The 12,055-nt window shown below is 46.5% G+C and overlaps 2 protein-coding genes and 1 non-coding gene across 3 annotated transcripts; 2 read left to right on the top strand and 1 right to left on the bottom strand.

Annotated features, from left to right (window-relative positions):
• The first annotated feature begins 274 nt into the window (after positions 1-274).
• LOC133909270 (amidophosphoribosyltransferase, chloroplastic-like) lies at positions 275-2,242 on the top strand. Its single transcript, XM_062351631.1, has one exon. The coding sequence runs from the start codon at positions 351-353 to the stop codon at positions 1,977-1,979; it is 1,629 nt and encodes a 542-aa protein (XP_062207615.1). The 5' UTR covers positions 275-350; the 3' UTR covers positions 1,980-2,242.
• Positions 2,243-4,822: 2,580 nt separating this feature from the next.
• Positions 4,823-8,708, top strand: LOC133909269 (3-phosphoinositide-dependent protein kinase 2-like). Its single transcript, XM_062351630.1, has 11 exons — positions 4,823-5,407; positions 5,489-5,669; positions 5,786-5,838; positions 5,916-6,017; positions 6,098-6,203; positions 6,291-6,369; positions 6,742-6,907; positions 7,444-7,578; positions 7,657-7,823; positions 7,978-8,200; positions 8,278-8,708. The coding sequence occupies exons 1-11, from the start codon at positions 5,201-5,203 to the stop codon at positions 8,368-8,370; spliced, it is 1,512 nt and encodes a 503-aa protein (XP_062207614.1). The 5' UTR covers positions 4,823-5,200; the 3' UTR covers positions 8,371-8,708.
• A 2,034-nt stretch (positions 8,709-10,742) lies between these two features.
• TRNAL-AAG (transfer RNA leucine (anticodon AAG)) lies at positions 10,743-10,823 on the bottom strand. The gene has a single exon. It is a non-coding gene; the product is annotated as a tRNA-Leu (tRNA).
• Between the last annotated feature and the right edge of the window lie 1,232 nt (positions 10,824-12,055).

The following is a 12,055-nucleotide window of genomic DNA, read 5'->3' as shown; positions in this document are numbered from 1 at the left end:
TGTCCTTCATATATTCTGTATTGAAAAAATAACTTATTTATTTGTGAGAGTGATAGCATTTATTAAACAAAAGTAAGACAAAAATAAAAGTGAGAAAAATGTATAGAAGTTAAAAAATAACTTATATTTAGATAATAGTTAAAAGGCTAAAACAGTATACATTTTCAATCGGAATATATTACACGGTCTCCAAACCTGCGCTCGTCGGGAGTACGACCTCCACACGCCCACCCGACCCGACGCGCCCGACCCGATCCGCCCGCTTTAAATCCCGTCCCTTCACGTGCGTTCGGGAGGGCATCCTCGAAAGCCCTCACCTTCCCAAACTCCAATTCCGCCGCGCACCACGCATGGCCGCCGCCACCGCCGCCGCGACCACCACACCCTCCTCCCGCCTACTCCGCCGCACCGCCTCCTCTCCGAACATCGGGCACCACCAGCTCAGGTGCACTATCAAGCCGTCCTTTTTCGCGCTGCACCGCTGCGCCGCGCGCCTCGCTCAGGCGCGGGCCCTGCTTCCCGACCGCGTCACGCCCTTCTCCTATGACACCGACGGCGACGACCACCCCCGCGAGGAGTGCGGCGTGTTCGGGGTCATCGGCGACCCGGACGCCGCGTCGCTCTGCTACTTGGGTCTGCAGAAGCTGCAGCACCGCGGGGAGGAGGGCGCGGGCATCGCCGCGGCGGCGACTGACGGCAAGCTGAAGTCGGTGACGGGGCTGGGGCTCGTCGGGGACGTGTTCGGCGACCCTACGCGCCTCGCCAAGCTCCCCGGCGAAGCCGCCATCGGTCACGTGCGCTACTCCACGGCCGGCGCCGCCGCCTCGGTGCGCAACGTGCAGCCGTTCCTCGCCGCGTACCGGTTCGGGCAGCTCGCCGTGGCGCACAACGGCAACCTCGTCAACTACCAGGCGCTGCGCAACAAGCTGGAGGCGCAAGGATCCATCTTTAACACCTCGTCGGACACCGAGGTCATCCTGCACCTCATCGCCACCTCGCTCTCGCGCCCGCTGCTCTCGCGCATATGCGACGCGTGCGAGCGCCTCGCGGGCGCGTATTCGCTGCTGTTCCTCACGGGCGACAAGCTCTTCGCCGTGCGCGACCCGTTCGGCTTCCGGCCTCTGGTGATGGGGCGCCGCCCCAACGGCGCCGTCGTATTCGCGTCGGAGACCTGCGCGCTCGACCTCATCGACGCCACCTACGAGCGCGAGGTGGAGCCCGGGGAGGTTGTCGTCGTGGACCGCCGCGACATGTCGGTGTCGTCCGCCTGCCTTGTCCCGCACCGCCCGCGCAAGTCGTGCGTCTTCGAGCACATCTACTTCGCGCTGCCCAATTCCGTCGTGTTCGGGCACGCCGTCCACGAGCGCCGGAACGCCTACGGCCGCGCGCTTGCAGAGGAGTCTCCGGCCCCCAGTGCAGACGTTGTCATCCCCGTGCCCGATTCGGGATTCTACGCCGCGCTCGGCTTCGCGCAGGCGTCGGGGCTCGAGTTCCAGCAGGGCCTCATCCGGTGGCACTACAGCGGCCGCAGCTTCATCCAGCCGTCGCAGGCAATCCGCGACCTCGCCGTCAAACTCAAGCTCGCGCCAGTGCGCGGCGTCATCACGGGCAAGAGCGTGGTCGTCGTCGACGACTCGCTCGTGCGCGGCACCACTTCGAGCAAGATCGTGCGCCTGCTCCGCGACGCCGGCGCGCGCGAGGTGCACATGCGCATCGCCAGCCCTCCGGTCATCGGCTCCTGCCTCTACGGCATCGACACGCCGAGCGAGGGCGAGCTGATATCCAACAGGATGGACCTCGAGGGCGTGCGGAGGACGATTGGGTGCGACTCGCTCGCGTTCCTCTCGCTCGACAAGCTCCACAGCATCTATGGCGATGAGGCGCACGAGCTCTGTGATGCGTGCTTCTCGCGGAACTACCCGGTGATGCCCACGGTGCCGGAACCGGTTCCGGACCTGGTGTCCGCCTTCGAAGACTAACCAGAACGTGCAACTAAGGGAGTGGCTCTATACTCTGCATGCTTACTAAATTACTAAAGAATTTAGACTCAATTTTGGGCATGCCATTTTTGTCTTTGTAATTGCATTCATCCAACTGAATTTGAGGTTACATGGTTCTACATTGATCGAACTGCTAGTGCTACTGTGAGTTTGATCTAATCTATTGTATTGCTATGATGGTGATGAACAAGATAATTGTCTCAATGGCACAGGGTTAAAAAGTTATCTTTTTGGCACCTCGAGTTTAATCTGCTGCTGTTTTGAGATTGCTTCAAATGTTGTTTGTACCTTCTTGCTTCTTAATGTAGTGGCATAAGTTTCACCTGTGGTTGAATGCCTGTCACTAGCAATGGCCTGTTTTTTGGTGCTGTGTTCAATGTCCATGCAGAATTCAAGTTCGATCTATCTATGTGCCATAGTAAGATTTAACATCTATTCAATTGCTACCTTTCACTATGGAGACATCTCAGTTATGCTAGTAACTAGATCAATCCTGTGACTGTAATACAAAAATGAAGCCTTTGGGAGCACTTGTTCTACTTTCCATGTTCAGGCATGGCAATTTCCTAGCCTTTGGGAGTTTCTGTTGCTCTGGACTGGCTAACAGAGAAAATATCAGAATTCTTAAGTTGGTATGAATGAGCTGCAAACTTTGCGTGACCTCTCTAGAATTAAGGTTTCCAACCATTTTCCAGAGTTGAGCTGTCCTTAAAAAAGGTTGACCCGGACTTACTCTTTCATGGTAAAAGACGTGCCAACCATAATCGTTGGTGAAGTGTTTTTTTCCAAGGTCTTGCTGATTTGAGAAGCACGCCTGCCACTGCCAAATATATTTTCACAGTGTCCACTTGTGCAGCAAAGTCAAGCATGAAATTTCTTGGAGTCTTACGTGCTAGTAGTATGGAAGACGCTCATTGCAGTCAAACTTGTAACTGTAAACTTACATTAGTTGTCCCTCGACAACAGTCCTTGTTTAGATGTTGACTTGCATTCAAGAAAAAGTTAGTCAAGGGAAACCAAAACGTCATGATGGTTACATTTATCCTTGTTTCTGTTTACTCTGGCCAAAGCAGCACTGTTTCAACAAGGTTTTTGCTCATCTGATGCTGCTGCCTGAGCTACCCTGTGGTATATGTGGACCCAAATCCTCATTTCTGTCGGAGCACTGAGCTTTGACATCTTCATATCCAGTTCTTGAAATCCTAGCCCATTCTCTGTTTTGATTGAGACATGTTCTACTTCACTGATAATGGTCGCCTAGCGATACACTACTTTGTACGGTTTCTCTGAATGATGGAATTTTTGTCTATGGTTTCTGTAATGTAAGTTATGTGATGTTGTCCTTGGTTATCTGTTGAAGCAGTCTTCTTCCAAAGCCCATTGCCCAGGTGAACTGAACTGTTGCAGGATGCAAGTTTTTTTTTTTAGTACTCAGGATGCAAGCTTTGAATTGTCTTGTTGTCCATGCTTGGGGAAGGTATGCACACAACAGAATAAATTAGCACTTGTACTGTTTCTTGCTGTGATAATAAGGTCAGTTACACCGTTTGGTAATTTCTGATGATCCAGAAGTGGAGTGTCAATTAGTTCTTCAGTTCTTCCCGGGTTAACAGCTTCAGGGCAACCTTTTAACACGTATTTTGTCTTTGCTCTCTTCTTGTATTGGCAATACAAGCAGACGCACTTTCTAATCGTTTTGGCTGTTCATTTCATCATTTGGCAGAACTGCACCTTTTCAGCTCTGCAGCAAGTAAATTCGTCTGAAGGCAGTACAAATATACAATGGGATGTGCTTGTGCTGCTGAGTCGATATCTACTCAAATTCAACGTACAAGACATACTGTACTCCAAGTCAAGTAAAATAAAGAACGTCCAATCTTTTCCAAGTTTATCAGGTACATGAGGACGTGATCCATTCCCTCCTATCTTTCAGCGTCAGGAGTACGCAGGCAGGCACCACTGAAAATGGCGTGTTTCAATTGCATCGCTTCTCTTTATCCGGTCCTCATCCTTCTTTCTCCCGAGGAACCAGCGACTTTTTTTGACCCTAGAGAATTTCTCAGGCGCACAACACAACAACAACTGAAAGCCTTGCCCCGGCCATCAGTGCTGCTTTTCAGCACTGTGGCGATCAGACCAAGGACCAACGCAGCCAGAAAAAATGATGTGTGCCGTGCTGTTCTTCTGTTCCGACTCCATATCATGCTTTCGCGGCTGGGGCCCGCACTACTGACCACAGGAGTGCTATGCGGGGGCCTTTGCTGGCCCAGACCATATGATTTTCTGCTTTCTGTTCTGTTGTTGTTGCCGCGTTGAATCCATAAACATTAGAATACTCTTTGTGAGTGAAGAATGGAAAGAGGCCGCTCAAATAAGTAACAAGTGATTCTGTTTTGAGTTTCTGAGTGTGCATTGTGTCGGTCTAAAGTTTGGTTCACTCGTAGAGAAAAATCAACTATATCAATTTTTTCAGAGCAATCTTTACTATATAAAACATGAGTTAATTCTTGTATCATCTTTTTTTCTACTTCATTCTCATCTAATAAAAATTTATAAAATTTAAATAATTTATCTATTTTTATCACTTATTCTATTTCTTTAGCTTTCCTATATTTTACTGGCTACGGATATATGGTCTATTACTAATTAAAATAAAAAAATAAGAGAGAAATTATCGAATAATTTCCTCCTAATTTTTGAATTCATATAAAATCAAACAACGATAACGCTCCAAATGTATCCGTTAGATATTACACATTCAACATTTGTATTTTTTATTATAATGCGAGAACTAGTTTGTCATTTAAGTGCCGGCTGAAATGGGTGTACGGGGATGAGCCGAGTGAAGGGAAGAGAGGCAAAGAGTCCCCGTTCCTGCCCCCATCATTCGATCACAAGGCGGCCACACCCCGATCGTCTCTCTCTCTTCACCCCGATCGTCTCTCTCTCTTCGTCTCCCCGTCGTCCTCGATAGATTCGATTCCTTTCCTACGCTGCGCCCCGGCCCCAACCAACAAGCCGAGCCCAAAGGCTGCGGCCGTCGCAGTCCCATCGATTCCGCCCGCCTGCTTTCCCACCCCTCGAAGCCGAATCCGATGGTTCCACCCGTTGACCGCCTCCGCCATCGGAGGCCGCGCCGACTCCTCCCCCTCCTCGGGCCCCGCGCCTGCCTCCTCCTATAGATACCACCTGGCCCTCCGATGGCGGTCGGCGGCGACGACGACATGGAGAGGGACTTCGCCGGCAGGCTGCGCCTCGCGCATTCGCCCTCGCCCGCACCCGCACCGACCGCCGCCGCTTCCTCCCCCACCGCCGCCGGCGGGATCGCCTTCCGCGCGCCGCAGGAGCAGTTCACCGTCGACGACTTCGAGCTCGGCAAGATCTACGGCGTCGGCTCCTACTCCAAGGTTACCTACTACCTCTCCGCTGCATCATGTGTCGTGGCCCCGTGGGAATTGTGGTTCTTGAGGCGGCTGATGAAATGACAGGTGGTGAGGGCCAAGAAGAAGGACACGGGCAACGTCTACGCGCTCAAGATCATGGACAAGAAGTTCATCACAAAGGAGAACAAGATCTCCTACGTCAAGATGGAGCGGATCGTGCTTGATCAGCTGGATCACCCGGGCGTCATCAGGCTCTTCTTCACCTTCCAGGACACCTACTCCCTCTGTTAGTGCCTTCTGAACTAGTAGTAGTCAGCATTAAGGATAAGGAGCTACTAATTCCTTTGTAAAATAATGCGACGCCTGGCCTTGGATGAACACGATGTCTCTTTTACCATGCAGACATGGCTCTCGAGTCATGCGAAGGAGGGGAGTTGTTCGACCAGATTGTTCGGGTTGGTGTCATCATACTGATCGCAATGTGGTTAATTCCTGCTTATCTTTGCTTCTTACGTTTGGATTTTGGTTGCAGAAAGGTCGTCTGTCTGAGGACGAGGCACGGTTTTATGCTGCTGAAATTGTTGATATACTTGAGTATCTGCACAGCGTCGGCCTAATTCACCGGGACGTCAAGGTGTGCAAATCTAAAATGAAGATGTCTGTTTGCCTTTCAATTTACGAGTATTTACAAGGACCGTATGATCTTTCTTTCAGCCAGAAAACTTACTGCTTACTTCGGATGGTCACATCAAGATTGCTGATTTTGGTAGTGTCAAGCCTACAAGGGATACTCCCATTAAAGTCCTCCCAAATTCAACCAGTAAGACAAAACATAAGCTGCGCCGAATTGTCGAAGAATTCCAAATGTTCATCTGTAAATTCTTGTTTTCCTTGTATTTGTCTACAGATGAAAGGGCCTGCACATTTGTTGGAACAGCTGCATATGTACCACCTGAGGTGCTGAACTCCGCCCCAGCAACCTTTGGGTGAGTGAAAACTTGCATATCATAGACATGCAAGAAATCCTTAGTAGTTGATTTTTTTTTTCTTTCGTTATACTCAAATTCTTCATTCTTTCATGCATGTTATGTTTCTATTCACTGAGAGTTATTTACTGCATTATCAAGTATCAACAATACACTTTTATTGACTAGATACATAAGATATTCAGATTGCATTGTCCTCATTGGCATTAGGAAACTAAACTAAATGCACATTCATGCATAAAATGCTGAAGATTATGAAGGTCTGACTGCTCCCATTGCTAGAAAATTCATCGCTTAAGAAATGGATGCATGCTGTGAAACTACACTTTGTGGTCACCTTCATACATATTTGTCTTATGAACTTCTTGACAGAAATGACTTATGGGCGTTGGGGTGCACGCTGTATCAAATGCTTTCTGGCTCTTCGCCATTTAAAGATGCCAGTGAGTGGTTAATTTTCCAGAGAATCATTGCAAGGAACCTCAAGTTTCCTGAGTATATTTCAGATGAAGCAAGAGATCTTATTGACAAGTTGCTGGTATGTACAAATACTGATTACTTCTATAGATTTTGTGCACAAGTTCCTCATTTATTCTTCATGTAAATATTTTGCTGTTTTGTAATATATAAATACCGCAAACAAGATATTGGGATGTGTTTCCAGTGGAAATAGCGATGGTCACTATGCCAACGACATGTGTTCAAATCCCAGCCATCTCCCTGCTTTGAGACAAAAAAAATGATTTCTTCCCTGCGGTTTGTGCTGGGAGATTATTAAAAAACCAGGATTAGTTCCAAACACGAAAACCAGGATGGTAAAAAATGAAGTAGCCTGGAAAACTGCAAGCATACATAATTCAGATCCTGGAAAACCCACTGGTTGCTCAAATGCTCAGTTACACTTATGGTCCAAACGCAAAGCTGATGATTTTTACTTTTAACACATAATAATTTTGCACCTGTTTCGTAAAAAAGTTTGCATGCCTTAGATCCCAAATTCGAAAACTGTAAATTTGAAGTTCCGAACATACTGGCTTCACTTTATACAATATCCATCTTATTATTAATATGCAGGATGTTGATCCAAGCAAAAGGCCAGGTGCGGGACCTGATGGTTATGCTTCCTTGAAGAAGCATCCTTTCTTCAGAGGCATTGACTGGAAAAACTTGAGGAAGGCACGAGCACCAAAAATCGCAATGGATGCAAATGTATTCTTTTGTTAAATTTGTCAATAATATCTTTTAATTTATCCCACTCTTCATCTTTCTAACAATATCTCCATTCAGGCAAATGAGGATGAGGATAGCCAGGATTCGAATTGGTTATCACACATGGGAAGCGTGACAGCCAGCCAACAGTTAAACCCTGTTATCAATAATGGTGCTGCATCATCTTCTGAAGTACGCTCCCATATATCTAAATTAGCTTCCATCGACTCCTTCGACTCTAAATGGTAAATACCATGTATATCACGAAATTGATTATGCCCTACAGGAGAGAAAAAATAAAAAACAAATAAAAGGCTGAAATACTCGACATCATGCTTGCATTTCTTTTCCATGAGTAAGTAATTCACGTTGGTGCATATTGCTTAAACAATGTGGCAGGCAAGAATTCCTGGACCCTGGTGAGTCTGTAGTTTTGATATCAAAGCTGAAGAAGATTAATAAGCTAGCAAACAAGAAGGTCCAGTTGATCCTCACCGACAAACCTCAGTTGATCTGTGTTGACCCTGCAAAGATGGTGGCCAAGGGGAACATTATTTGGTCTGATGATCCAAGTGAACTCAATGTGCAAGTATCAAATTCTTCACATTTTAGAATATGCACGGTATTCATCTTAGCTGCAATTGTTCCTATAGTATTATACTAGAAGTCATTCATCACACTAATTGAGTTCTCTTACAGCCAAAGAAGGTGTCAACGTTTGAGGATGCAAAACAGCGTGCGTGGCAATGGAAGAAGGCGATTGAAGACCTCCAACGCTGGCAAAAGAATTAATTTTCAATTCAAATCAAGATCCTAAAAGCTCAAATTATGCATTGTTAATACATCAAAACAACCTTTTCACTTGGAGGAACATGAGGGGGCTTATTTCTCCTGCTGTCCTGCTCCCGTGCCTGGTTGCAAGGAAGTCACTACTCGCTAATTGTCACAATGACTGACGCCCCTAAAAATTTTCCCATTTCTATCTACATTTTCATATAGCACACAATTTCGTTTGTCGCTTTTGTGAATCGTTGCAGCAGATAGCATTGAAATGGCTGCACTCCGGAAATATTAACACAGGAAAATATTTCATCGAAACGACTTTAACAGTGTTGCCATAGTTCATTGTCTCTATTGTCTTTTGTTCTAGCGCATCTACATATATATGAAGTAATTCTTTGATTTTGCAAGGTATTCAATGCTACAACTGTTGCGTCATATATATGAAGTAACACGGAAGGTATTGTAGGTAGCCTTCGTATCCGTAGCTTTGTAAATACCCAGAACACTGATTGATGTATGTATAAGTATAGTATCGGACAATTCTATCCATCAGGACAAGTTGAGCTCGCCGGGGCGGACGTCCTCGGCGTCAGCAGGCGGGGTGTCGTCCTGCTCCGTTCTCAGCTCCACATACCACGACGGGTGGCGGTGGCATCTCCACGCTGACATGAGATTACAGCTCGGGGTGGTTCAGAGGCATTTCCATGGTCTCACAGACCCTTGCTTCTTCGCGTGCAAATGTCGACGAAGGTTACGCTCTCGGCTTCCCAGCGGCCGCAACGTCGTCGGACGCGCAGGGCAGCGCCCTGTACTTTTGCCGAGGCTTGAGGAGCTCGCAGCAATCAACGGTGCTGAGGATGAGCACGTAGAAGTTGTGGGATGAACTCACAATGGAATTTAATGACAAGTAAATAAAAATGTAGGGAGTAGTTGCAAACGAGGGAGAGCCTTTCTTCCTTCGCTAAACTTCTGGTTAGCGCTCACGCGCTACTTGGTTACTCACGCATGAGTTTGTCGGGCTACCTGCCTTTTCATGTATATATAGTGAGGAGGCACGAGCCAGGTGGGGTCTGGAAGATGTGGAGTCGCCGCCACGCTGCTCGAAGACGAGGTGCTCGCGGTGGCGCCGGCGCCGTAGAAGATGAGCCCGCGTTTGTTTTTTCTTTGGAACTTGCGTTGATTTTTCTAGTGTAATTGCCGGTTGAAAATTTTCTTCTAGATTTTTTTTTGAAAAATTTTGAGTAGAATTTTTTCAATCCAATAATTTTTTATCACAACTTTTGTTTTTTTATATAAAAAACTTTCTTCTAAAATTTTGGTTGAAAACTTTTTGAGTAGAAAATTTTCGATCTGAAAACTTTCTGATCAAAATCTTTTGTTTCTTTTTTTATCAAAACTTTGCTCTAGAATTTCTGTTGAAAACTTTTGAGTAGAAATTTTTCTATCTGAAAACTTTCTGTTCAATTTTTTTTTCTTTTTATCAAAAACTTTCTTCTAGGATTTTTCTATCTGATCGTACGACGCGTTCGGCTCTGCGCGTGCGTGCGCGGATTAACAAAGGCCCTTCCTTCCTCATGATGCTGCTCTCTTGCTTGCCGTTCCGACGGTGAGCTCCGGTAAGCCACGACACCGCACAAGAACGTAGCGCCCGGCAGCCGCAAGTCTCCTCCGCCAACTAAGCTTCGTATGGAGCCTCTACTTTGTTCCGGCTTCCGCGCCCCCGGACACCAAGAACACCAGCCCGCCAGCCGGTACTCTGCTCCGACGGCAGAGCTTCGTTGGTCACAGGTCACGCTCGGCCTCTCGTCGTCAGCGGGCAGGCATCTGGGCAGCAGCACGTACGGCGAGATGCCTTGAGGAGCTCGCGGTCTTGTGGTGGAGGTCACGACGGCGTGGTTCTGTCGTCAGGCCGAGTAAGAATTTTCATCCGGCCCAGGATCAAACTGTCAATTTTTTGGCGCAGCCCGTTTCTTGGATGAACACAAAGCTGACTGTCATTTTTCAGATTTCCCACGACCTATTGTCATGACTCTTATGCTATCGTAAATACTGTGACCTTTTGAGTACGCTATGCATATGTTAGGTTTCTTTGGAATATCTGCTCCATCTGTATTTCACTTTGCAGTTTTGCATCGCACAGAAGAGACTCGTTGCTGCCTGAGGCTACAACGAGTCTCCAAAACTGAATTCGGTTGCAGTTGGGGAATGCTGAACAGAACGTGGATAAATTGCTTTTTGCGCAAGTGGAACTTGGTGCTGCCAGTACGAGCAGAATTTTGAATCTAAGTCAAACTGACCGTGCCAAATCGTTTTGATTTCCTTTCTGCTGAACTTTTATAAACGTATAAGGAAAAATACGGAGAAACAAAAATTAATTCAATTGACGAGAGTGGGATTTGAACCCACGCCCTTTCGGACCAGAACCTTAATCTGGCGCCTTAGACCAACTCGGCCATCTCGTCGCTGTGTCGGACTTTGGGATCATATAAGTATATTGTCTAATCATATCCCACACTCCCACTAGCAATACCCTCAGTAGAACTTTGTGATACAAAATCGACCCAGATTTACATTACCGCTGGGTGAATAAAATATAGTATTTGTAGTACTCTGGTATGTACGTATTTATGCACCCCAATTTTCCAGGGCAAACACATGCCCTCAACAATCTTCCTATCATAGTCCAGTACGAAGTACATGTACACACTAATGCATATAAATACCACGCTCACATATTTACGGATGCATCTTCTATCATACATCTAAAAATAAATCTTAAAAATACTCACATCGATATAAAAACTTATGAGTATAAAAATTTAAACTCTAGTAAGTGGAGTAATACTCTCACGCCTTCACCATGCTTTTGAGGTGGCGCGTCCTTCTTCGGTCGTCCTCTCCTCTGCTGTAGCTATGTTGTAGTTCGGCGTAGTGGGCGCGTCAGCTCGATCAGCTGTTGTGCCCATCGTGAAGTATACTCAGGAATATGTAAGCTGTCGCGCTTCATAATTATTTACTCCTTAACCGTTAGGTTACACGACGTTGTCTCTGAGCTGAACATGAAGCAACAGATTAAAATAAGTCATTGATTCTTTTGCTGATGGCGATTTTCCTGTTACCAGCCTTGCATTAAAAAATAAGAAGAAGAAACCAAGAATAGGAAAGGATCAAGTACGCTCCATTTGGTCATGTTCACTACTCTGTACCCGATTAGAGCATCCCATCCCAGCTTGATGATGAACTAATAAATCAATAATTTGGCATTACTTATCTGCCACTCTAGAAGGGATTAAGCAGCTTGACTACGTTGTCGGAATCATTCTTTTGGGAGGACCTGACATGTCTGAAGACGGAGTGACTGGACTGGCCAGTTAGTAAACTGACCACCTTTTCTACGCCCTTTCTAATCCAAAACCAAACAAATTGTTCTTGATTGATGTCGATCACTAGACAGAACTCTAGAAATGATAGACGTTGAGTACAAGATGAACTATATATTTGAGTATCATTAATAAGCAGCTGTGTGTACTGGAGAAGATGATTGTCGTTCGTTTCAGTCATAAACTATAAGCACTGCAGCTTCATCTTTCATGTTTACTTTTATAGACAGCACTCTGCCACAGTATTCAACAGCTCCCTTGCTGACAGCAAGGCACAACTAGGAGCTACTGTATGCAGGAAAGAATGCAGAGTG

Source organism: Phragmites australis, chromosome 2 (genome assembly GCF_958298935.1).
Source record: "Phragmites australis chromosome 2, lpPhrAust1.1, whole genome shotgun sequence".
NCBI classification, from domain to species: Eukaryota; Viridiplantae; Streptophyta; class Magnoliopsida; order Poales; family Poaceae; genus Phragmites; species Phragmites australis.
This window is presented reverse-complemented; position numbering and strand designations above follow the sequence as displayed.